The 26,109-nt window shown below is 41.4% G+C and overlaps 1 protein-coding gene across 1 annotated transcript; it reads left to right on the top strand.

Annotated features, from left to right (window-relative positions):
* Window positions 1-26,109, top strand: nadsyn1 (NAD synthetase 1). Its single transcript, XM_034165749.1, has 8 exons — window positions 1-152; window positions 239-300; window positions 2,993-3,128; window positions 3,260-3,366; window positions 5,552-5,683; window positions 12,646-12,715; window positions 25,579-25,707; window positions 25,786-26,109. Exons 3-8 carry the CDS (start codon window positions 3,000-3,002, stop codon window positions 26,092-26,094), a joined length of 876 nt encoding a protein of 291 aa, XP_034021640.1. The 5' UTR covers window positions 1-152; window positions 239-300; window positions 2,993-2,999; the 3' UTR covers window positions 26,095-26,109.

Here is a 26,109-nt window from a genome sequence, read left to right as displayed (position 1 = left end):
CTTGGATGTGCTGCTACGCCACAGACCCATGCTGCTCTCTGTTGTGGCTGGTGTTGGCATTTTTGCCAAAAAGCTCCGACATTTCTGCATAAACCCTGGAAACCGCGTTATGGTCGTTCTTGCCATATAATCCGTGGAATATCCTCCCGCTGGTGAGTCTGTTTGCTTTTCCATTCTCGTTATATTACGGTGAAATGGGTGCAATGCTAATTCACCAATTATGTAAACAATACTACAGATACCCAGTCTACAACCTTCGGACAACCATCCCGTACTGTTGGGAAACACCCTTACTCTCCGGTGAGTGAATTTGCTCCGAAAATTTTATGCCTCGTGCGAGCTTTGGTGCGGCAGGAGTTTGTGTGTGTGTGAGTATTATGTGCTAAGCTAACGCTGAAGTAGCATTAAGATAGCTCTGGTTAGCACAGCCAAACAGGTTTAAATTTAGTGTCTACTTTTTTTCCCTTCCCCATTTATAAAGCCAAACCTCTTGGCAAAACATTATGTAGTAACCTTATTACCGCAACTGCGGAAGGTCTGGCCGTATGCCAGCTGTTCAAACTTTTGTATTGAATGCTCAAATGGCTGTGATTGTTTGAATTGACTTTCACCTACACTCAACAAAAATATAAAGCAACACTTTTGGTTTTGCTCCCATTTTGTATGAGATGAACTCAAAGATCTAAAACTTTGATATGGCACACTTGTGAGGTGGGATAAATTATCTCAGCAAAGGAGAAGTGCTCACTATCACAGATTTAGACTGGTTTGTGAACAATATTTGAGGGAAATGGTGATATTGTGTATGTGGAAAAAGTATTAGATCTTTGAGTTCATCTCATACAAAATGGGAGCAAAACCAAGAGTGTTGCATTTATGTTTTTGTTGAGTGTACTTGGCAATAAATTAAATTTTGATTCTAATATGACTGCGCATATATGTTTATAAAGAAGTTGACATTTTTAAACTGAACCACAGGACATTTTTGCTACTGCAGTTAATTATTAACGAGCCACACTGTAAAGTCCAAAAGTAGCAACACCGTGATAGAATACAGTCACAGTTTAATAAGTGACAGATACCATGATGTTACATTTAGGGCATATTGCTCATACTCACCAGGCAGCTTCACTCCCTTTTATATGTATGTATGTGTCTGTGCGTGTGGTGAGGGGGTGGGGGGACACTATTTGGGCCCACTTGGATTATCATCAGCACGTAGACCAGTACCACTTTAAATCAATTCCATGACAAGTGCTCATACCCTTAAAGGACAAAGAGACAAATGCTCACAAGCCAAGATTTTTTTTTTTTTTACGTTTATTTTATTTTATTGTTTTTCATGTGTAGTTAGTTTTGTGTTTACTGAGAAACATAATATTGATATTTCAGTGAATTTTGTGATTCACACCCGTAGATTAGAACAACTTAAAGCTGTTAATCCTCACAAATTTTTTTTTCACGCCTCTTGAGTAACCCTTCTGTTCAAAGCTTTGTTCTTTGTCTTATGTTCTTTAAATTATTTTCATCAGTCTGAGATGAGAAGTATTTAAACAATTCTTACTAGAGCAGAGCTCTTTTTGTCAGTATATAATCCTGTCAAGTTGAGACTCACTCAGCATGGAGGTAGAGACAAGCCCCATCTTGTGTCAAGAAATGGACCTACCAAAACTGGATCTGCTGGCAGTGCACTCTGCAACACTTCTCATGATGCAAGAGTGCACTTATGACTGATGACTCCTTTCACAATGTATGGTCCTTTGTCAGCCACAACCACCTAGCAGACAGGACTGGAGTGGAGGTGACCAAGCTTTACACCACCATGAGAGCTACAGCATGGAACTCCAGGGCTTGCCCCAACCAGATTCTCATCCAGGCTCTCCTTGTCGCATCTGTTCAAATCTGGGCCAACACTGAGAGCGTCAATACCTGCAAGTGGGATTTGCAGTGACGTAGGCGTTATGTCCATCAGCAGAAGCATCTCCACAGCCTTTGGTAGGACTTTGTGGTAGAGCGTCGTACCATACCAGAGTTCCTGTAGGCCAGTGGTGGGCAACTTGTTCTAGAAAGGGCCAAGAGGGTGCAGGTTTTTTTTACAGCCACTGATTCCACCAGGTGATTTCACTGATTCCATCTGCTCAAAGTGATATTAATCAGTCAGTCAGTGGCTGCAAAGAAAACCTGAACCCTCTTGGCCCTTTCTGGAACAAGTTGCCCACCCCTGCTGTAAGCAGTGGGAGTTGATCTGTCTTAGCAAAATGCACTTGTATATTGTACATATTTGTAAGTTGAAAATAGAAGTTTCTTCAGTCAACATCACGGTCTTCTTGTCTGCTGTTAATATATTATAACTTAAAAAGTAAGCTACAGGTGAAATAATTATCATGAATATTTGTTTGTGAGCATTTGTCTGAAATCCCTTTGTCCATTTGTCCGCTAAATCCCTTTTATTTCACTCCTGTGGGTTCTGTGTTCAACACTGGATGAGGTCACGACTCGTGTCTGACAAATTTTTGACTCTTGATGGTAATTTATGCTGTAATCAACCAGCGTGTAATGATAATTGTATTCATTAAATAAAAATGGCAGCATTATTCTTTAGGGGCCATCCACTGATTTCTGGTGGAGTACCAATCAATATTGACTTGACTGCTTCATGCGACGCTGCAGAAGTTCCCGGTTTAGAAAGCAGAGTCCTGCTGGTGAGGTGTTCGTATGGATAGCTTGTTTTCTGTGTAGTTTCTCGTCACCAGCACAAGATCCAGCTGGGTGTTTGCTGTGGGGAGCCACTGGACTAATAACTGTCCTGGATTATGTTCATTGCTGGCGGAGGGTCGAGACTCCGCTTTCCTATCAGACGTTTGACTCCAGGAAAAGCTCCTTTAACAAACACTGGCTGAATGTTTGAGTTTGGAAAAGGGGCTTGTTGGACTATAAAATAATTTCACTTAATTTCAAACAAACTCTTCATCTTTCTTCTTTGATTTTGCAGCACGCACATGAATATCAACATAGATATGGCGGTGAAAGGCATTCTGGGTATCTTCTCTGTGGTTACTGGGATGTTGCCTCGTTTCCAGTCTAAAGGCGGAAGTCTCAGAGAAAATGTGGCCCTGCAGAACGTGCAGGTTGGTTTGAGCATCGCTCACACACTCGGCACATTTCTAAAACTTCTCCTTTTTTCACTCTGCAGTCGTCACGCTGACACTTCACTCGTCCCTCTGACTCTGTGCGTGTACGTGCATGCGTGTGCTTTCAGGCTCGTGTCAGGATGGTGCTGGCCTACCTGTTTGCCCAGCTGAGCCTGTGGTCTCGGGGAAGACCAGGAGGACTGCTGGTGCTGGGCTCGGCCAACATCGATGAAAGGTACCACGGACTGAGGCTGGAACTAGAACAGAACCCAAACATTTTTTAACCTTTGTTACAGTCACACTCACACACCTGCTCTTCAAGTACTTGTCCCAAAGTGCTCCAGTTGTGGTCTAAATGAACGAGACCTTCTCCAGAGGGCGGCTCTTGCAGCGTGGGTGGACATAGTGAGCACTTTGCACGTTATTGTTTCCTTTGTTCGTTCTTATCATTTCACCATCTATATGACTTGTACATTCCTGCATCATTTCAGTAGAACTGGATGAAAAAGCCTAAAGATTTTATACTGTTCACTATTGTAAAACATTTAGTGGATCCACTCCTGGAACTTTCTTTCTTGGATAAAGTACTACTTTTCGTAGAGCAGATAGCTCATTGGGATTGGTGTTGGGCTACCAGTATGTAAACCTGGGTTCAGTTCCCCGTCATGCTGCATGTCTGTCTTCTTAGAAGAAACACTTCCTCCTCCTTGTCTCAGTCCACCCATCTGTGAATGGCTGCCAGTCTTGATTGGGGAAGTGACCTGCTGTCTCGCACACGGGTAGTTAGATGGTCTCAGTCTCACACTGTAGGATCTGGGTATACTGAGCACCAGCACCATCAGGTCTTAGGGTCGACACAGGACCACACAATCAAATGAAAAAAAGTGCTCAAATAACGTGACATTGACTTGATGTGCAGTTACAGAGAAATGTTTATATTCATCCTGACAGTTGAGCTCAACTGTACATTTATCAAACAGTATATAAATAATGAATGTTTGAGTTCAATGGTACGAATATTTCATGAGGTGAAAGATGGAACATTCCATCTTTCACCAAATTAAATATTCGTTCCTTTGAAAGAATGAAAATTCATTCATTATTTCTTTTATATAACGGCTAAAATAGATCCTTGTCATTTGATATTTTATTCATTTAGAAACAACAGAAAAGGGACTTACATTTTGGTGTTCCACTAGTCCAACACAAACTTTAAATTGGAGTCCCAAATTGCGACACTTTAGTCTGATGTCGTGCAAAGACTTCATGTACTTCCAAGACTTTGTGTAGTTCCTCAGTCCAGTGAAAAATCACGTCAGAAATTTGTTCAGCTTTTCATCCTAACGTCTGTTCATGCCTCCAGATGGCTTACACTGGAGTGGATTTGTTTTTGTTTTTTGTGTGTGTGTATTAGAAGAATTAGCAGTGTCAATTAGCTCCTTCAAATTGTCAGCTGCCAGCAAAACAAATCCCGCTATATTTAGCTAAACGCTGCCCCTGGTAGTGTGAGCATGCGCGATAGTCGGGCGTGCATATAGCACCAAAATTGCACGCTAAAAAAGAACAATTGCATAGTCAATGAAACACACAGCAAATGGTATGAATAGTCCATGTTACGTGACATACAACCCACCAATCAAATGACAAGGATCCACTTAGCCGTAAAATATGCGTTACCTCACATCGAATCTCTACTTTTTTTCTGTATAAATTTAGTTAAAATCAGTAGTTACAAGATAAACACGTCAGTTTTATTCAGCGTATTCAGTGGGTCAACAGTTCTTACACACCAAGATGTCAATTACCAATTAATAACTTCTATTCCCATTTGATGATACACAAATTATGAATGTTCAGGAGTACATTGATTAAAAATGTTTTTATTTCCTGAAAGATGGAACATTCAAACATTCAAATAGAATAATGAATGGAAACCACTCATAAAATATATAAATAAATAAATAAAATCTATTTAGGTGTCTTATACAGATGGACACAATGTTAGTCAATTTTGAAAAATTGAGAGTAAAATAATTTTTTGGAACAAGATGTATGTTTTTATGAATTTTCTAAAAATACTGAACTTTTCCACCTGCATTAAAAGGTGGAACACTTGCTCACATGTGGACTCTGTTCTTAAATCTGATGGTGAGGATTACAATCTGGAAAACTCTGTAAAAGTTATCAGCTGCAATTCATCAATTACAGATGCCTTATGCATCAAACTGGTTTAATTAAAGAGTATAGTGTTCGTATTGTGACTTCTCATCTTAAACACGGTGCCTTGAGTGTTGTGTATCTGACGGGGAAGCTTCCTTCGTCTTCCTTGGCTGGTTCAGTGAATGGCAGTGCTGCCTCACAGAAACCACAACCTGGCTTTCATTATTCACTTTGCCTTTGTCATCTCTCTTTCTGTACAGTTTGACCGGATATTGTACCAAGTACGACTGCTCCAGTGCTGACATCAATCCAATCGGAGGCATCAGTAAGACCAACCTGAGGAGCTTCCTGCTCTATTGTGTGGATCAGTTCCAGCTGTCAGCTCTCAAAGGGTAAGTGCAGCACATTGTCCTCTTAGGAAGCATCCCGGGGGCACATTGTTTCTGCAGAGGCTTCCACATTTCCCTCACTTAGACCTTATTCCTTCTTAACTTGAAATGCAAGAAATGAGGATTCTGCATTCACACTGTGAATCCACATGCACCATTTCTAAGGGCAGCAAAACACTGGTCACACGTGTACAGGGCTCGACAGTAACGCTTGTCCGCTTGATGTTGGCGAGTGAGCAGTGCTCTCAGACTACTGCTCCACGCCCCTCTCTTTCCTGACTTAGCAACTTAATTTTCAGCTGCATTTAGAACGAAATTTCATCAAACATCAATCCTTTTAGTGATGTACATGGTGCTGCAGAAGCATTTTTCTGATCGACTGATTGAGGTTAAGTGAAACCAGATTCTCTAAATCTGTGCATGTTTCCTCCTCGCCTCCTCTCAATGTACAGTAGTGTTCAGAATAATAGTAGTGCTTTGTGACTAAAAAGATTAATCCAGGTTTTGAGTACATTTCTTATTGTTACATGGGAACAAGGTACCAGTAGATTCAGTAGTTTCTCACAAATCCAACAAGACCAAGCATTCATGATATGCACACTCCTAAGGCTATGAAATTGGGCTATTGGTAAAAAAAAAAAAAAAAAAAAAAGTAGAAAAGGGGGTGTTCACATTAATAGTAGTGTGGCATTCAGTCAGTGAGTTTGTCAATTTTGTGGAACAAACAGGTGTGAGTCAGGTGTCCCCTATTTAAGGATGAAGCCAGCACCTGTTGAACATGCTTTTCTCTTTGAAAGCCTGAGGAAAATGGGACGTTCAAGACATTGTTCAGAAGAACAGCATAGTTTGATTAAAAAGTTGATTGGAGAGGGGGAAACTTATATGCAGGTGCAAAAAATTATAGGCTGTTCATCTACAATGATCTCCAATGCTTTAAAATGGACAAAAAAAAACCAGACGCGTGGAAGAAAACGCAAAACAACCATCAAAATGGATAGAAGAATAACCAGAATGGCAAAGGCTCACCCATTGATCAGCTCCAGGATGATCAAAGACAGTCTGGAGTTACCTGTAAGTGCTGTGACAGAAGACGCCTGTGTGAAGCTAATTTATTTGCAAGAATCCCCTGCAAAGTCCCTCTGTTAAATAAAAGATGTGCAGAAGAGGTTACAATTTGCCAAAGCACACATCAACTGGCCTAAAGAGAAATGGAGGAATATTTTGTGGACTGATGAGAGTAAAATTGTTCTTTTTGGGTCCAAGGGCCGCAGACAGTTTGTGAGACGACCCCCAAACTCTGAATTCAAGCCACAGTTCACAGTGAAGACAGTGAAGCATGGTGATGCAAGCATCATGATATGGGCATGTTTCTTCTACTATGATGTTGGGCCTATATATCGCATACCAAATAAATAAAATTGATTGATTGATTGATTGATTGATTGATGGATCAGTTTGCATATGTCAAAATACTTGAAGAGGTCATGTTGCCTTATGCTGAAGAGGACATGCCCTTGAAATGGGTGTTTCAACAAGACAATGACCCCAAGCACACTAGTAAACGAGCAAAATCTTGGTTCCAAACCAACTAAATTAATGCCTCGCAGATGTGAAGAAATCATGAAAAACTGTGGTTATACAACTAAATACTAGTTTAGTGATTCACAGGATTGCTAAAAAAGCAGTTTGAACATAATAGTTTTGAGTTTGTAGCGTCAACAGCAGATGCTACTATTATTGTGAACACCCCTTGGTCTTGTTGGATTTGTGAGAATCTCTTGAATCTACTGGTACCTTGTTTCCCATGTAACAATAAGAAATATACTCAAAACCTGGATTAATCTTTTTAGTCACATAGCACTACTATTATTCTAAACACCACTGTAAGTGGTGTCATCGGAGTGAGCACGCAAATACAGCTCAGCATTCAGCACAGACCACAAATGTTTTCAAAGCACATTTTCACACTGCTTCACATTAAATATGCAACACACTTCTATTTTAATCACACACATCATCTACAATGTGTTTGATGTGTGAGAGCACAGTGCCAGTGCAAAAATAAAAGGCAGCAACCCCGGGGTGGAAACTTTTTAAAAATTACTTCACTCTTCTTCAAATACAAGGTCTGTTAGAAAACTATCCAACCTTTTTATTTTATTTTTTTAACTATATGGATTTGAATCATGTGCGCTTGCATCAGCCAAGCTTGAACCTTCGTGCGCATGCCTGAGTTTTTTCACACCTGTTGGTTGTGTCATTTGCCTGTGGGCAGGCTTTGAGTGAGCACTGGTCCACCCTCCTCGTCGGATTTTCATTGTCAGGGAAATGGCTGAGCGATTGGAGCAGCACTGAATCAAATTTTTCCAGAAACTGTGAGAGACAGCCAGGTGGAAACCATTCGGAAGATTCAGACGGCTTTCGGTGAGGATACTCTGGGCGTCACACAAATTAGGGAGCATTACAACCGGATTAAAGATGACCCACAGCGGCGGAGGGCGCGCCGCGCTCCGAGCGGCCATCAACAGGCTGAAACGACCAGATCATTTCCAAAGTGATCCAAAGATCCGGGACGTCGTCTGACTACCAGAGAAATTGTGGAAGAGTTGGGCATCAGCACTTTTGTGCCACATTCCACTGTTACAGGAGATTTTGTAATGAAAGACGTGCGGAGGAATTCGCGCGTCGGGACGGAGCCGCAATGGCGCACAACAAAAAGCACGTCTGTGTTGGAAACCATTTGGAAGATTCAGACGGCTTTCGGTGGCTTTTCAGTCGAGTGAGTATCCGAGAAATTGTATAACAGCTGGGCATGTCACAACTTGTCCTGTGAGACTTCCAACACGGACGTGCTTTTTGTTGTGCGCCATTGCGGCTCCGTCCCGACGCGCGAATTCCTCCGCACGGCTTTCATTACAAAATCTCCTGTAACAGTGGAATGTGCCGCAAAAGTGCTGATGTCCACCTCTTCCACAATTTCTCTGGTAGTCAGACGACGTCCCGGATTAACACAGCATTCACTTTGGAAATGATCTGGTCATTTCAGCCTGTCGATGGCCGCTCGAAGCGCGGCGTGCCCTCCACCGCTGTGGGCCGTCTTTAATCCGGTTGTAATGCTCCTTAATTTGTGTGACGCCCAGAGTATCTTCACTGAAAGCCGTCTGAATCTTCCGAATGGTTTCCACCTGGCTGTCTCTCACAGTTTCTGGAAAAATTTGATTCAGCGCTGCTCCAATCGCTCAGACATTTCCCTGACAATGAAAATCCGACGAGGGGGGTGGACCAGTGCTCACTCAAAGCCTGCCCACAGGCGAATGATGCAACCGACAGGCGTGAAAAAAACTCACACATGCGCACGAAGGTTCAAGCTTGGCTGATGCAAGCGCACATGATTCAAATCCATATAGTTTTTAAATAAAAAGGTCGGCTAGCTTTCTAACAGATCTCGTATGCATCACTTGTTTCTTTTGGGTGGCACAAGATGGAAACATCTTACTGTAGCACAGAAATAAACAAGTTTATTTGCATGTGTGTTTTCTTCCTGCTTACAGACTGTAGCCATCTGTGACATGGGCGGAGGTAGCGGGGTGAGGGGTGTTAACTAAAGATCCACTTTTGAAGACACTTTTAACTCATAATTCATTTTGCACATACTACTACTACTATTAATAATAATAAAAATTAATACATTTTAAACAACTAAAACATTTGAACAGTATTTCACCGAGCATCCAAGTTTTAGTCTTACAATTCAGAGCTAAGCGGAAGTGAGGAACAATATAAAAATTGGTTTACTTGGGAACCCCACAATGGAGTAGCTTTTAATAAAGGTCCCCCTCCCCCCTTAATTGATGGCATTGCTGTTAACTTGGATTGATTTTTAATGTAGTTAGCTTACTTGCCATCTGGCAAGTAGCTGTGACCCCAAACTTGCCTGGCATGGCAAGTGACCTCTGGATCTAAGTGTAGAGCTCTGCTTTAGTACCACTGTCAAAACAATTAGTTGTCATCATCTAGGTTTTTCCTAGGCCTAAACAAAAATGATTATATGACCTCTGATGAGTTACCTTTTAGTTTTTATGTGACATTATCTATTTCTAAAGGGGAGGGCTGTGATGTCATGATGCAGAGGCTTTTAACTCCCTCCCCTCCTCCTACGTGTGAGGGTTAACCCTAAGCATTATAAACACAGGTCTACACAACCCTCCAGGAAAGATTTTGCATGAATGTAGCCAAAGCAGACACTTTTCTGTCAGTCTCTCTCAACATATGTGCAGTTTTTAAGTCATATATATATTGAAATGAGCTTTTTTGGGTTCTTTTATTTCTAATGCTTAGATCTGTACATATGTAAAAACACAGTTTACCTATGTAGTAATTGAGCCTTGGCTATGGAGCAGCGATGTGTCATGCAGCTCCTTACCCTAGGTTTAGGTGGATCTGTTCTAGTTGTACCTGACCAGAGAAGGTCCACAGAATTCCACCATTCTCTTCATATAAATGTGACAAATGTCGATAAAAGTACCATTACTCACTTTACTTTTTGCCAAGGTATGACTAGGGATGGGTATCAAAAACCCACCAATAAGAATTGATAAGAAATTATTCGATCCATTGACATCAGTAGCCTTTTTGCTTATTAGTTCTTCAGTTCACATTACGCCAGAGCGGCCGTTGTTTTTGAGGGTGTGTATATTGAAGACAATAATTTCTCTACATTGATTGCAGGCCTGCTGTTTCTGGCCTGATGTTCTGAGAAGCTGCGAAGCAGTCTCTCAAGCAGCGAAACGCTTCGAAACAGCCAAGCCCTTTGCTGCTTCTCTCAGATGCAGTGAGTCCACAATTTTTTCATTAACCCCACTCAAAGCTATTTACAGATGTCAATTGTGAGTCACCTTTCTGCGGATTAAAGTTACTAACTGGGACTCTTGTCGTGTTGCGGGCAAGAAACAAGAATTGTCCTCCATTCCACACCAGAGTTTTTATCTGTTATTAAATTTTCATGGGGCAGCACACGCGATGGGTCTCAGGCATGAACTGGACTCGGTTTGTCGGTTCATAAGCTAAAGTTACTATCCCTCAGGTAAACAAAATAATAAGATTATTATTAATAATAATAATAATAATGATATCCTCTGTGTTGTGGGACTCTGTGTGGCTCTTTGCCGAGTAAAGTTGAAAAGATAGATTTCGGTTGAAATTAATTTAAAAGTGAATCTGCAATTTAAATCAGATGACACCTCTTTCCAAATGTTGTAATACAGACAACAAACTGCAACCGACCAAAACCGGGATGGGATGGGTGTGGTACTTGTGCTGGAGACCCTCCTGTCCTGTGCACCAACAGCATTTCCTGTATATTCGTTTTGTGAATTGTTCTGTAATTTATGTCTGTAACATGACCCAAGCAGAGGGTCACCCCTTTGAGTCTGGTCTGCTTGAGGTTTCTTCCTCAGAGGGAGTTTTTCCTTACCGCTACTGCTCTGGGGGTTAGTAAGGTTAGACCTTACTTGTGTGAAGCGCCGTTAGGCAACTCTGTTGTGATTTGGCGCCATATAAATTAAAATAAATTGAAATTGAAATTTATTTTCCTCAAAATGAGACATCCTTCGTTCTTTATAAATTACACTGATGTTGACGTGCAGCGCAGCCGGCTGCAAGACCGCAGTTCAGAGGTTATGGAGTTAAATTTGTCTTATTAATACCTGAAAGGAAATGCTTTTGACAAAAACTATAGATTTTATTTTTATCTATGTCCAGAGATCACGGATCCAGTGACCAATTTCATATTTATTTACTTTAAGACTCAATAAAATGTTAACATAGAAAACCTTTAAAGCCTACTTTTTGTCCACAGAAAATTCATAGGAGGTATTTATAAGGGAATTGATAAAGAATCTGATCAATAAGTGGAATCAGTAATGGCATCAAATCGACAAAATCTTATCAGTACCCTTCCCTAGATATGGCCGCACCACATAGTGGTTTTGTCCTATAAAACAGCCACAGGGTTTATCACTGAGAGGCCATGTTTGATTTTGATGTTTGGGTTTCTCCGAGATGTATGTGGCGATTCCCTGAACGTTTTATTTCTCCCTACACAGGGGAGCAGTTGTGATTCTATACAGTGTCATCCAAGACTTTTAAGTCTAATTTTAAAACATTTTAAAACTAATTTTACCTCCTGTTATTGAAGCCCCCACCCCACACACACACACACACACACAGACATGCACCACCTTAATTTAGGTTTATATATATAAATTAGTTTTTCTATTACAGTAATAAATGGTGCTCAGTATATCCACGATGCACCGTTTTTGCAGAGTTCATAGACTGCAGTTCATTTTTTATACATTAAATTATTTCTGATTGTTTTTAATGTGTTTTTTGTTGTTGTTGTTGTTTTGTTTGTTTGTCTTTTTATCATTTTATGGGTTTCTGAGAGCCTCGTATTTTTTTACATTGTATGTGCCTTTCAATTTGATGGACATATTTAAAAAAAAAACAAAAAAAAAAACGATGCAAGATGTAGTCCACATACATTCTGAGGGTCAATGAATTTTTTCATAAACATTGAAACAGGTGAAAGGGGAAGAGCAAAAAATAAATAAATAGTGCAACATAAATGATAAACAACACATTATTTACCATAAAACATGAGAACAACTGCACAGCAGAGAGGCAGATTTTTACATGGTGTCATTCAGTTTTACCTGAGGCCAAAATATGGCCATCGGGTATTGCGAAGACTTTTACATCTGTCCTTCTGTCTGTCTGTACTCAGTATGTCCAGTCCTAAGAAAAGTTCAAAGATGGCTAACCTTGACCTATTTTTAGAAGTCAAAAGGTCACATTGTGTTTCCTATTTTCATGCTCATAGGCCGAGGGTATTTTTTTAGCATTGCATGATATTGATGTGATCCTCTGACCACTCACAGTGGTGTCACTGCTTTCTTTGACAGCATTTTGGCAGCTCCGCCCACAGCTGAACTGGAGCCTCTGACTGACGAACAGGTGTCACAGACAGATGAGGTACTGCCTCGTTTACCATTACCATTCGTAAAGTTATTCAGTTACATGTTCATCACGTACAGTGTTATTGGTATCGCTCAGTGGGCGTCACTTCAACCACAACATGTGACGCATGCTGCTCTGTTTGCTCAGAGTCTCCACAGCTGTACAGTGTACTCACAGCGTGCACAGCGGTCTACGTATTTATTTGTCTAGCAGAGTGTGACACGCCAATGTCTGTAATTATCATGGGTTGCCCCAAAATGAACTTTGGTCCATGTGCTACACACAGACATTTATTCTTAAGGAAATAAACATAAGATAAACCGTTAAAATGAATGACTTTGTTTTTAAATTCTTTGTACGAGGATGCGGAGCCCCCTGTGCTGCTGGAACAGCTGTCTGTCAAGAAACATAAATTTAAACTCACAAAATACAGACACAGTCGGCACCTGCTAATCCTTCTGACACTGGATGTGACACCAGTCTAATGCAGGTTTCTTCATCACCTGAGGCGACACCCATTTCCAGCTGTGTGCACTGAAACGATGCATATTGTGTCTTGTCCACGGACACACTCAGACAACATGAACAGGATTCAAACCAGAGTCTACAGATTGGCAGGTCAGTTCCTTATGCACTGAGCTACCCGCTCTCCTCAGTGTGTGCCAGATCACATATTGCTGATCACAAATGACTACTCTGATTTTACTGTCTGCCAAATTGGTTTGAGCGCCAATGTGGAGAACATGTGGTAATCTGGTGTTACTGCAGTGGTAACCTGATGATAATGTGGACATCATGTAGTAGTAATCTGGTGATAATGCAGTGGAAACCTGTTGATAATGCAGTGGTAACTGAGTAGAAACCTGGCTTTGATGTGGAGAAAATGTAGTGGTAATTTGGTGATAGTGTGGAGATAATGTAGTGGAAACCTGGTGATGGTGTGGAAATAATGAAGTGAAAACCTGGAAATCATGGTGAGATAATGTAGTGGTAATCTGGTGATAATGCAGTGGAAACCTGGGGATAATGCTGTGGTACCCTGGTGGAAACCTGATGATAATGTGGAGATACTGCAGTGGTAATCTGATAATGTGGAGATCATGTAGTGGTAATCTGGTGATAATGCACTGGAAACCTGTTGATAATGCAGTCATAATTGAGTCGAAACCTGGCGTTAATGTGGAGAAAATGTGGTAATTTGGTGATAGTGTGGAGATAATGTAGTGGAAACCTGGTGATAATGTGGACATCATGTAGTGGAAACCTGGTAATCATGGGGGAATAATGCAGTGGTAATCTGCTGATAATGTGGAGGGAACCTGGTGATCATGCTGAGATAATATAGTGGTAATTTGGTGATAGTGTGGAGATTTGGTAGTGGTAATGTGGACACAATGTAGTGGAAACCTGATGATAATGCTGAGATAATGCAGCAGAAACCTTTTGAAAATCATGTAGTGATAATACGGCGGTAATGTGGAGATAATGGGGCGGTAATTATGAGATAATGCAGGGATAAGGTAATGGTAATGTGGAGATAATGTTGCTGTAATATGGTGATAATGTGGATTTAATGTAGTGGTAATCTGGTAATAATTTAGATATAATGTTGCTGTAATCTGGTAATTATTTGGATATAATGTTGCTGTAATCTGGTGATAATGTGGATATAATGTTGCTGTAATATCGTGATAAAGTGGATATAATGTAGTGGTAATCTGGTAATAATGTGGATGTAATGTAGTGGTAATCTAGTGATAATGTGGATGTAATGTAGTGGTAATCTAGTGATAATGTGGATGTAATGTAGTGGTAATCTAGTGATAATGTGGATGTAATGTAGTGGTAATCTAGTGATAATGTGGATTTAATGTTGCTGTAATATGGCGATAATGTGGATGTAATGTAGTGGTAATCTGGTAATAATTTTGATATAATGTTGGCGTAATCTGGTTGTCATGTGGATGGAATGTAGTGGTAATATGGTAATGTGGATTTAATGTTGCTGTAATATGGTGATAATGTGGATATAATGTTGCTGGAATATTGTGATAATGTGGATATAATGTTGCTGTAATATGGTGATAATGTGGATGTAATGTAGTGGTAATCTGGTAATAATGTGGATGTAATGTAGCGGTAGTCTGGTAATAATGTGGCTGTAATGTAACGGTAATCTGGTGATAATTTCAATTTATCTTCATTTATATAGCACCAAATCATAAGGTTGCCTCAAGGCGCTTCACACAAGTAAAGTCTAAGCTTACCAACCCCCAGAGCAACAGTGGTAAGGAAAAACTCCCTCTGAGAAAGAAACCTCAAGCAGACCAGACTCAAAGGGGTGACCTTCTGCTTGGGCCGTGGTACAGACACAAATTACAAAACAATTCACAAAATGAACATACAGGAAATGTTGCCGGTGCACAGGACGGTTTCTGAAACAGACACCACACCCATCTCTGGATGGAGCCGCACCTCAGAGAGAAAAGAAAAAAAGCAGAATCAAGCATCAGAAAGACAACAGATACAGTGTAATTTGTCAGCACTAAGCAACAACAAAAAAAACAGAAGAAATACTAAGGTCATCGCCAGCCACTAGCCCTAAGCTTCACTAAAAGACCCAGAATTTAGAAAAAGTTGAGGCCGTGGCACTCTCCGTTTCCTAATAAAATGAATTAAAAGAGTAAAAAGCATAGAAACATACGAGTAATGTTATGCCAATATGCTCGTACTATGCCAATATGCTAGCCATACGAAAGGGAAAATATGTGCATCTTAAGTTTGAACTTGAAAGTCTCTACAGAATCTGACTTTTATTTACGCAGGGAGATCATTCCACAGAGCAGGGGCACGATAAGAGAAAGTTCTATGACCTGCAGACTTTTTATTCACTGTAGGGACACTAAGTAGTCCTGCACCTTGAGAACACAAAGCCCAGGCCGGTTTAATTCAGTCAACTAGGTAGGGAGGTGTCTGTGAACAATTTTATAGACTAGTAGCAGAACCTTAAAATCTCACTGGGACAGGAAGCCAATGAAAAGATGCCAAAATGGGTGTAATGTGGTCAGACTTTATGCTTCATGTCAAACCTCTGGCAGCAGCATTTTGAACCAATGGGTGACCCCTTGCTGGACTGCGGTAAACCAGAAAATAGAATATTGCAGCAGTTCAATCTAGAAGAGATAAATGCATGGATCAGGGTGTCAGCATCCCATAGACAGGATGGTACGAATCTTTGCTATATTTCGCAGGTGGAAGAAAGCAGTCCTCGTAATATCTCTAATGTGGAGGTCAAAGGACAGAGTAGGACCAAAAATTACCCCAAGGTTCCTCACTTTGCCAGTGTGATGTATGACACACGAGCCTAGGACAAACGTTAACTGGTCAAATTGATGCCGATGTCTCACTGGACTAAGAACCATCATTTCAGTCTTATCAAAGTTTAAAAGTAGGAAATTGCTAGAGAGCCATCTTCTCACTGATGCAAGACAATCTTCTAAGGATTTTATGTGGATGAGATTACCAGCAGTTATCGGCATATATAACTGAGTATCATCAGCATAGCAGTGAAAGGTAACCCCAAAACGCCGCAATATGTGCCCAAGGGGCGCTATATAAAGGGAAAAAAGCAGGGGGCCTAAGACGGACCCCTGTGGAACCCCAAATTTCATGTCACTAAGGTTAGAGGTAGTGTTTTTGTACAAAACACAAAGAGAACGACTGGTCAGGTATGACATCAAAACCAAGCAAGGGCATTCCCAGTAATCCCAAAATTATTCTCCAGCATGTCAAGTAGAATATGATGATCCACGGTATCAAATGCAGCAATGAGATCTAACAGCACCAGAACCGTAGTGGTGTCTGAATCCATTGCAAGCAGAAGATCCTTCACCACTTTGGTGAGAGCCGTCTCTGTGGAATGATATTTTCTAAAAGCAGACTGCAGTGGCTGAAAAAGATTAGTCTCAGTAAGGTCATCCAGAAGCTGCCGTGAAACCACTTTTTCCAGAATTTTATAGCAAAATGATAGATTTGATATCGGCCTATAGTTTTTCAATATACTACGGTCAAGATTAGATTTCTTAAGTAATGGTTTAATCACTGCAGATTTGAAATATTTAGGAACAGATCCAGAAGTTAATGAGAGATTAATCATTTTCAGCACAGTCGATCCAAGAGTGTGCCACAGGTCCGTAAACAGTTTTGTTGGTATAGAATCAAATAAGCAGGTTGTGCTTTTTGTAGACATGAGTTTTATCAGTAACCCTAGTGAAATACTGTCAAATTCTGTAAATCTAGGTAATACATCACTAGTGCCTGGGTTAAGGCATGCTGGGATATGCCCAATCTAATGTCTTGTATTTTCTTCTCAAAGAAATCCAGGAAATCTTGTGCTGTAAAAGGAGAGCGAACTACAGGTGGTTGTCCTTGTATAAGTGTTGCCACCATGTCCACCAAGTGCAGAAGTGCATGCTTATAGTCTAAGATAGCATCACGCCACACAAGGTGGAATACTTATAATTTTGAACTACGCCATTTCCGTTGTAGACCTCTAGCCTTATGCTTGAGGTCATGCAAGTAGTGTGGCACAGTAACCAAGGTGACTGTGTTTTGGGGGGAGCATGGTTTTAACAAAGGTGGCGCAATCATGTCGAGTGTAGTTTTGAGCACTGAGTTTAAACTATCCACAAAACTGTCTACTGATTGGGCATTTGCCAGATGTGAAGCTAAGATATCAGGCAGTTTGCTTCGAGTTCAGTCGTAGACGAGGAGTTGATACATCACCGTAGTGATAAATAAGGTTGTTCCACTAAACTCAGCAGCGCAGCTGTAAACCTAATAAGTGAGTGATCCTATTAGTTCCAGGTACAGATTGATCCAATTCAAAGTCATTCACAGGTCAAAACTTAGTCAAGCTTAGTAAGATATATGAATCATGCTCCCCCTTGTGTGCTAGGTGTGGCATGGAGGAGGGTTCACTATTTCAACTTTTCTGGCATTGTCCAGCATTACATAATTTTTGGTCCCATATATTCAGTTGGTTTACAGTTCATCTTCAAAGGAACATCCAGCCCGACTGGTCTCTAGTACTATTTGGCTGCTCAGACGAAACAGGGCCCCTCTCGCCCCATCACAAGCAGGTTCTTAGCACTGGCATGGTTGCTGCAAAAAAACTTATACTGCTAAACATCCCCCCCCCCCCCCCCCCCGTGTTTTAAGAGGTGGCTTGGTGAAATGCTTCTCGTTGCCAAGCTGGAGCAGATTTGTTTCAGCAAATCAAACTCACATAGTCACTTTCTCAAAGTGTGGAAGCCCTTCATTTAATTCCTAGACAAAAGCTAACTTTTCGTAGCTTGTCTTTGCTGCTGGAGTACGTCTCACTTTTATTACGGGCAAGTTCTGTCCTGTGTAACTCACAAGTTTAACAGATTTCCACCCACCTTTTTTTTTTTTTTTTTTTTGCATATGTGTGTATATAGGTATAGGTATATGTTCTTTTGTTCATTTGTTTGACCTATACCCAATATTTTACAGAGATGCCTTTTTCTTTCCTTCTTTTAGAGGTTTCATTGGGGAAACTCCGCTTTCTCTTGATGTCAAGAAATCAACTTTGCACATTGTCCCTGCATGAAACATATGTACTTATTTGTACTGTGGAATTTGTGTATCTTGTTTACTGTTGTCAAAAAACTAAAAAAACGGAAGCAAGAGGCGTGATGTCAATATTCGTGACAGCAATACCACATGTGAGAACCAAATCCAGGGTATTTCCACTAATGTGCGTCGAGTTGTGAATGCATTGCTGAAATGCTAATGCATCCACAATTTCAGTAAATGATTTACAGAGGGGATCAGAAGTCTTATTTAAATGAATGTTAAAGTCACCAATAATCAGAATGTTATCTGCATTCTTTGACAAGTTAGAGATGAGCGCACCAAATTCATCTAAGAATGTATGTATGAGTATGGGCCAGAGGGCCTATATACAGTGACACAGTAATACAGCTGATTTTTATTCTTCTGACCTGGCAATATGTAGCATCGTAGGCAGAGTGGAGAATCAGATGCTCAAATGAGTTTATATTCGTGACTCCCAACAGCTAATAAGCTAAACCTAGATTTATAAATGAGAGCAACACCCCCGTCTTGCTTCACATCACGAGGGATGTGACTAAATGTGTATGCCGGTGGGCAGGTCTCATTTAAGGGGAGGACAGCTGCAGGTTTAAGCCAGGTTTCACATAACCCAATCATATCTAAGTGATGATCCATAATTAGATCATTAATCAACAGTGATTTTGCGGATAGTGATCTTATGTTAATGAGACCCAGGGCTAAGGACATCAGTGGGGTTGATGGTTGGACTGCTTGGGTTTACGGGTGGTTCCCGAGTAGCATACAGTAGTGTTCAGAATAATAGTAGTGCTATGTGACTAAAAAGATTAATCCAGGTTTTGAGTATATTTCTTATTGTTACATGGGAAACAAGGTACCAGTAGATTCTCACAAATCCAACAAGACCAAGCATTCATGATATGCACACTCTTAAGGCTATGAAATTGGGCTATTAGTAAAAAAGTAGAAAAGGGAGTGTTCACAATAATAGTGGTGTGGCATTCAGTCAGTGAGTTCGTCAGTTTTGTGGAACAAACAGGTGTGACTCATGTCCCCTCTTTATGGATGAAGCTAGCACCTGTTGAACATGCTTTTCTCTTTGAAAGCCTGAGGAAAATGGGACGTTCAAGACATTGTTCAGAAGAACAGCATAGTTTGATTAAAAAGTTGATTGGAAAGGGGAAAACTTATACGCAGGTGCAAAAAATTATAGGCTCTTCATCTACAATGATCTCCAATGCTTTAAAATGGACAAAAAAAACCCAGAGACGTGTGGAAGAAAACTGAAAACAACCATCAAAATGGATAGAAGAATAACCAGAATGGCAAAGGCTCACCCATTGATCAGCTCCAGGATGATCAAAGACAGTCTAGAGTTACCTGTAAGTGCTGTGACAGTTAGAAGACGCCTGTCTGAAGCTAATTTATTTGCAAGAATCCCCTGCAAAGTCCCTCTGTTAAATAAGACATGTGCAGAAGAGGTTACAATTTGCCAAAGAACACATCAACTGGCCTAAAGAGAAATGGAGGAATATTTTGTGGACTGATGAGAGTAAAATTGTTCTTTTTGGGTCCAAGGGCCGCAGACAGTTTGTGAAATGACCCCCAAACTCTGAATTCAAGCCACAGTTCACAGTCAAGTCAGTGAAGTATGGTGGTCAGGCATCATGATATGGGCATGTTTCTTCTACTATGGTGTTGGGCCTATATATTGCATACCAGGTATCATGGATCAGTTTGGATATGTCAAAATACTTGAAGAGGTCATGTTGCTTTATGCTAAAGAGGACGTGCCCTTGAAATGGGTGTTTCAACAAGACAATGACCCCAAGCACACTAGTAAACGAGCAAAATCTTGGTTCCAAACCAACAAAATTAATGCCTGGCAGATGTGAAGAAATCATGAAAAACTGTGGTTATACAACTAAATACTAGTTTAGTGATTCACAGGATTGCTAAAAAAGCAGTTTGAACATAATAGTTTTGAGTTTGTAGCGTCAACAGCAGATGCTACTATTATTTTGAACACCCCCTTTTCTACTTTTTTTTACTAATAGCCCAATTTCATAGCCTTAACAGTGTGCATATCATGAATGCTTGGTCTTGTTGGATTTGTGAGAATCTACTGACTCTACTGGTACCTTGTTTCCCATGTAACAATAAGAAATATACTCAAAACCTCAAAAATCTTTTTAGTCACATAGCACTATTATTCTGAACACTACTGTATATAAGATGCTTGGAAGTAGGTTTAGGTTTGATACATTCTACGCAGGTTGTAAGTAGCAGACACAAAATCTTTGGTATTGCTGGAACAGCCAATGGATCCATCCAATGTAGTAATGGGTATTAAGTTTGCAAAGCATATCCCTCTATGATTTTTATGGACACATCTACGGAAGCAGGCCACAGTCTCAACTTGTTGAATTTCCGTCCCTGGCAGATAAACTGCACTATCACCATAGTGGATTTTCTGCACTGATTTCTCGACTAAGCTAATGGATTCCACACCCACCTTTATCATATACCTTGCAGGGTCTCTAATCACCTGCTCCGTGGCCTGCTGTAAAATCCTAATGTTCCCCTCCCTGTAGAGCTCTATCTATGTTTGCAGACAAGATGGCGGCGCCTACTGCAGTAGAGTGAAGGCCATCCGGCATCAACAAGCCACGGCAGCCCTAGAACAAAGGCCAGTTATCAATAAATCTAAAGCCTTGCTGTCTACAAAATTGGGCCAGCCACCTATTCAATGATGTCAGCCTGCTAAACACCTCATCATTACCCCAGAAGGGGAGGGGGCCAGAGACTATTAATCGATGCTGACACATCTTTCTTGCAAGGTCAAATGTCCTCTCTATGTCCATTTTTGTGACCTCTGAGTGCTTTATCCTGACATCATTGGCACCGACGTGAATAACTATGTGACTGTCTCGTGTCATGTTCCTTAGTTTGTCTACCCTTCTGCAGTGTCAGCATTCTAAGATGGGATGCAGTGTCGGGAGCTCTGGCCCCAGGAATACAGTTAACATCAGCTGGCGTCTGTAACCTGACTTTGCGGGTGAGAGAATCCCCTATCACTAAAGCCTAGCGTTTCAGCCTGGCGATAGGAGTGGAAGTCACCTGTGGGCTCATACTCACATTAGGCATATCCATGGGGGAGAACCAGTTCGCTCTTCCTCTGCCTCACCACAGTCCGAAAACCGTCATCCACAGTCGGTGTTTCTAGGCTGATGCTAATGGACACGCTAGCCGGCAACAACTAACCTCATCTGGAGTGCCCATAATGTCTGTCTCCACTGAGCTGAGAAGCTGTTCTAACTTACAGACACGGCTCTGTAAAAGAGCCACCTTATCTGCCAGCATCACGCAGGCTTTACATAAAGTGTAAAGTAGTGGACTTTGTGCACGAGAAAATTCAAGAGTATAACCAAGCAAGCGCAAGCGAACCACTAATGAATCTGCTAACCACTCCTGAGCTTCACACAGGAGTAGATTAATGATCTAATAGTTACACTGAAAAAGTAACAAACGTTTTAGACTGATAGGCGCAGTAGTTTAAAAAAAATGAATAAAATAATAATAATTTGGATGTCCTCGACTTTCACTGCCACCCAAAGGACAGCGCAACCGAAGCCAGCAGTTCCCCCTGTGGGTGGTGAGCCCACAGGGTGGAGATGGAAGGTCCACGTTGCTTTTTCGGGCTGTGCCTGACTCGGCTCCGTGGCAGGCCCAGCTACCAGGCGCTCACTGACGGGCCCTATATCCAGGCCTGGCTCCAGATGAAGGCCCCGGGCTTCCTCTGGGCCCGGTCACGTTTTCTCTACCTTGTTCTATCATGGTGTCTTAGTCTGGTCTCTCGCCTGAGACCAATTTGCCATGGGAGACCCTACCAGGAGCACAAAGGCTCCAGACAATACAGCTCTCAAGTTCATAGCGGCACACAAACCTCTCCACCACGATAAGGTGATGGTTCCCGGAGAGGAACCATCACCTTATTGTCCTTACCATCACCTTTCGTAACGAAAAGGGAGCTGACCCAAAACGCAAAGCTCTCGATCTACTGGTCAATCTTCGTTCCTACTCTCACCTATGGTCATATGAGTGCATCATGACCGAAGGCAAGGTCAAATGTCATGACCGAAAGAGCTAGATCACGGTTACAAGCGACCGAAATGGGCTTCCTCAGGAGGGTGGCTGGTGTCTCCCTTGGAGATAGGGTGAGAAGTTCGGTTGTCCGTGGGGAGCTCGGAGTAGAGTCGCTGCTCCTTCGCGTTGAAAGGAGCCAGCTGAGGTGGTTCGGGCATCTGTTAAGGATGCCTCCTGGGTGCCTTCCAAGGAAGCTGTTCCAGGCATGTCCTTCTGGGAGGATACCCCGGGGAAGACCCAGGAGTAGGTGGAGAGATTATATCTCCACACTGGCATGGAAGTGCCTTGTGATCACCCAGTCAGAGGTGGTCAATGTGGCATGGAAAAGGGAAGTCTGGGGTCCCCTGCTGGAGCTGTTGCTTCCACGACCTGAACCCGGAAAAGTGGTTGAAGATGAGTGATGATTGATGAATTTGAATGTCATTTAGTGGCAGTCAGTGTTGTCCAAAGTATTCCAGAAAGGGCCAAGAAGGTGCAGGTTTTCTTTGCAGCCACTGACTCCAGCAGGTGACTTGACTGATGAACATCACTTTGAGCAGATGGTACGAGTTCATCAGTGAAATCACCTGCTGAAGTCAGTGGCTGCAAAGAAAACCTGCACCTTCTTGGCCCTTTCTGGAATACTTTGAACACCACTGTTAGCTGAACAATCGGTGGGTCCCACAATTTACCCAGACTGACTGCAAATATCGGTGAATTAAGTAGGTTTGTTTATTTATTGGTGTTTTTGGCATTCTGTAAATGCAGAAATCTGCCCCGTTGTCAGAACATACTCTGTGAACAAATCAAGCGCAAGTGCGCCTCTCTTCTTCTACAGCGTTTAACAGCAGCCTGCATCCTCATTGTTGCATTGCTACCACCTTCTGCATCAGTTCGTCATAGCAGTACAAATCCTCTCGATGAGTCCAGTGTCTTTCAAGTATTTAACAAGCCAGCACTTAACCCCCCCTCCCCCCACGTGACCTTATGTCTGAAACTGTCTGCAGAGCACATAAATTCATACTTATTACAATATTCGTCATACATGTGCTTTACTTTACCTCAAAAAAGAAATCTAACCAGATTGAGCCTTCAAAACACTTTTAAAAATAATGCTGTTGCATTCCTGTATTTGCTCTTCGCAAAAAAAAGCAAAACATACCGGTCGTGGTATTTTCACATTAGTGGAATAGTGTTCAACTCCCAGTGTCCTTCCTAAAATGCCAAAATATATGAAAACACAATAGTTATCAATTAGTATTATCAGTAAGTACTGTATTCACATCCATATGTTTGTGCTTCATGTACACTAACCACGTTTATTCCTTCCTTTGTCTCTGTGTGTGTGTATATGTCTGACCGTGTTTGATGAATGCCAGTCTTTTTCTTAAAATAACTGTATTTGTGTGTCTCTTTGTATCTCAATGTCAATCCTGTCTTAAACATCCACTTTGTCTGTTAAAACTTTGTAAGAGTAAGTACACCTCTTTGTACATCCCACCTTCAAACACAGCCTCATATGACCATCCATGAAAAATCTACTTAAGATCCCAATTTTCTATAGGACTACAAATTTTCTATGGGCATTGCACTAGTAGTGTGGATGTAATGCAGTGGTAATATGGTAATAATGGGGATGTCATGTAGCAGTAATATGGTAACACTATGGATGTCATGTAGCATAATCTGGTAATTATATGAATGTAATGTAGCGGTAATCTGGTAGTAATGGGGATATAATGTAGCGATAATCTGCTCATAAAGTGAATGTAATGTAGTGGTAATCTGGTAATAATATGGATGTAATTTATTGGTAGTCTAATCATGATGTGGAAAAAAGGTAGCGGTAATCTGGTAATAATGTGGATGTAATGTAATTGTGATCTTATGGATGTAATTTGGTAATCTGGTGATAACATGATGTAATATAGTGGTAATATGGTGATAATGTGGAAGTAATGAATTGGTAATCTGGTGATAATGTGGATGTAAGGTAGTGGTAATCTGGTGATAATGTGGATGTAAGGTAGTGGCAATCTGGTGATAATGTGGATGTAATGTAGTGGTAATATGGTGGTAATGTGGATGTAATGTAGTGGTAATATGGTGGTAATGTGGATGTAATGTAGTGGTAATATTGTGAGAATGTGGAAGTAATGTAGTGGTAATCTGGTGAGAATGTGGATGTAATGTAGTCGTGGTAATGTGGATGTAATCTGGTGAGAATGTGGAAGTAATGTAGTGGTAAGACAGCAGACATTAGACGTTAGTCGTTGGACAAAGTGCTTAGTTGGTTTTTAGCCTGCTACAGAGGAGGCTAATCTTATTTTACTCAACAAAACTTTAGTGTCTTACCTAAAAAAATAAATAAATAAATAAAATGGCAGCTATCATGTACCACCACTTGTGAAGCAGGAAAGAAAGAAAGCCTTGCAGCAGTAGCGGGTGTTCCTGGGACCAGAATAATCCGTTGGAGATGTTTACGGATGCCGAGGTTCAACAGCGATACCGCTTCTGTCCGCCCACAGGACCAGCCTGGTCTCTTACAGGTGAATCCGTTGATTGGGTCTTTGTGGGTGCAGGTCCGAGTCTCTGCTGTCAGCGGAGTTTCCTCTCCCTCCACCAGGCCACAAGTTGAAAGACTCGCAGCGCCTCATTCATTAACGTCTCAGTTACCACAGGGATCAGTCAATTCTGTCTGCACGCGATGAAATTATCAAAAAAGAAAAAATAAATAAAATAATGTGAAAAATACTCCGTTTTGCCTCCATGTGGAGTGGAGACGCCACGTGACACTGCGCGCACTCGATGCTGTGCTTGTCAACATTTAAGTGTTCCACCTGCCAATCAAAAGGGTTCTGCCTTCTGTGGAAATGCAAACCAAGCCAGACTTAACTGTTCTGACATGTAACAATCCATAAATTAGCCACATCATTATTTAAGCCGCAGTGTTCAAAGGATGTCAAAAAAGTAGTGTCTTACTGTCCTGAAATTACATTAGTGGTCATCTGGTGATAATGTAGCAGAAATGTGTAATTACTGGAGCGTGTCACGTAGCTGAATGATTTTGCACGTGGATGTTGGCAGGTTTGTATCTTACCAGTCTGTGGTCTTCCCCTCCTTTCCACACCTCCCAGGTGGACCTGGGAATGACCTATTCTGAGTTATCAGTGATTGGACGACTGAGGAAGATCTCAAGGTGCGGGCCCTTCAGTATGTTCTGTAAACTGATGCACACATGGAAGGGCATCTTCTCACCCGTGGAGGTCAGTGAACTGTGTGGCACATTGTTCTGCTGTTTAGGAAGTTGAGAATCATGAAAGTCTTTTGTCTTCTTCCTCCAGGTGGCGCAGAAGGTGAAGCACTTTTTCGGAATGTACTCCCTGAACCGCCACAAAATGACCACCATGACACCATCCTGCCACGCTGAGAGCTACAGCCCTGATGACAGCCGCTTTGACCTCCGACCTTTCCTCTACAACACGCGCTGGCCCTGGCAGTTCAGGTGCATCGATGATCAGGTGGGAATCTGTGTGGGCCCAGAATTTATTGCTGATCCTGTGACACACTCTTTGACCCACATATTAAAAAAAAGACATGCCGTGTGTTTCATACATGCACACTTAATAATACGAGGGCTGTCAATAAAGTAACGGTCCTTTTTATTT

This window comes from Thalassophryne amazonica, unplaced genomic scaffold (assembly GCF_902500255.1).
Source record: "Thalassophryne amazonica unplaced genomic scaffold, fThaAma1.1, whole genome shotgun sequence".
In the NCBI taxonomy this organism is placed as follows: Eukaryota; Metazoa; Chordata; class Actinopteri; order Batrachoidiformes; family Batrachoididae; genus Thalassophryne; species Thalassophryne amazonica.
Note: the sequence above shows the minus strand (reverse complement) of the source record. Positions and strands in the feature narration are given on the sequence as shown.

Bases quoted from the DNA above. Each gene is read 5' to 3' on its own strand.
- nadsyn1 (XM_034165749.1), top strand. From the start codon at position 3,000: ATGAATATCAACATAGATATGGCGGTGAAAGGCATTCTGGGTATCTTC. The intron at 3,367-5,551 runs GTACCACGGACT...CTTTCTGTACAG, and splicing joins TCGGCCAACATCGATGAAAG to TTTGACCGGATATTGTACCA. The intron at 12,716-25,578 runs GTACTGCCTCGT...CACACCTCCCAG, and splicing joins AGGTGTCACAGACAGATGAG to GTGGACCTGGGAATGACCTA.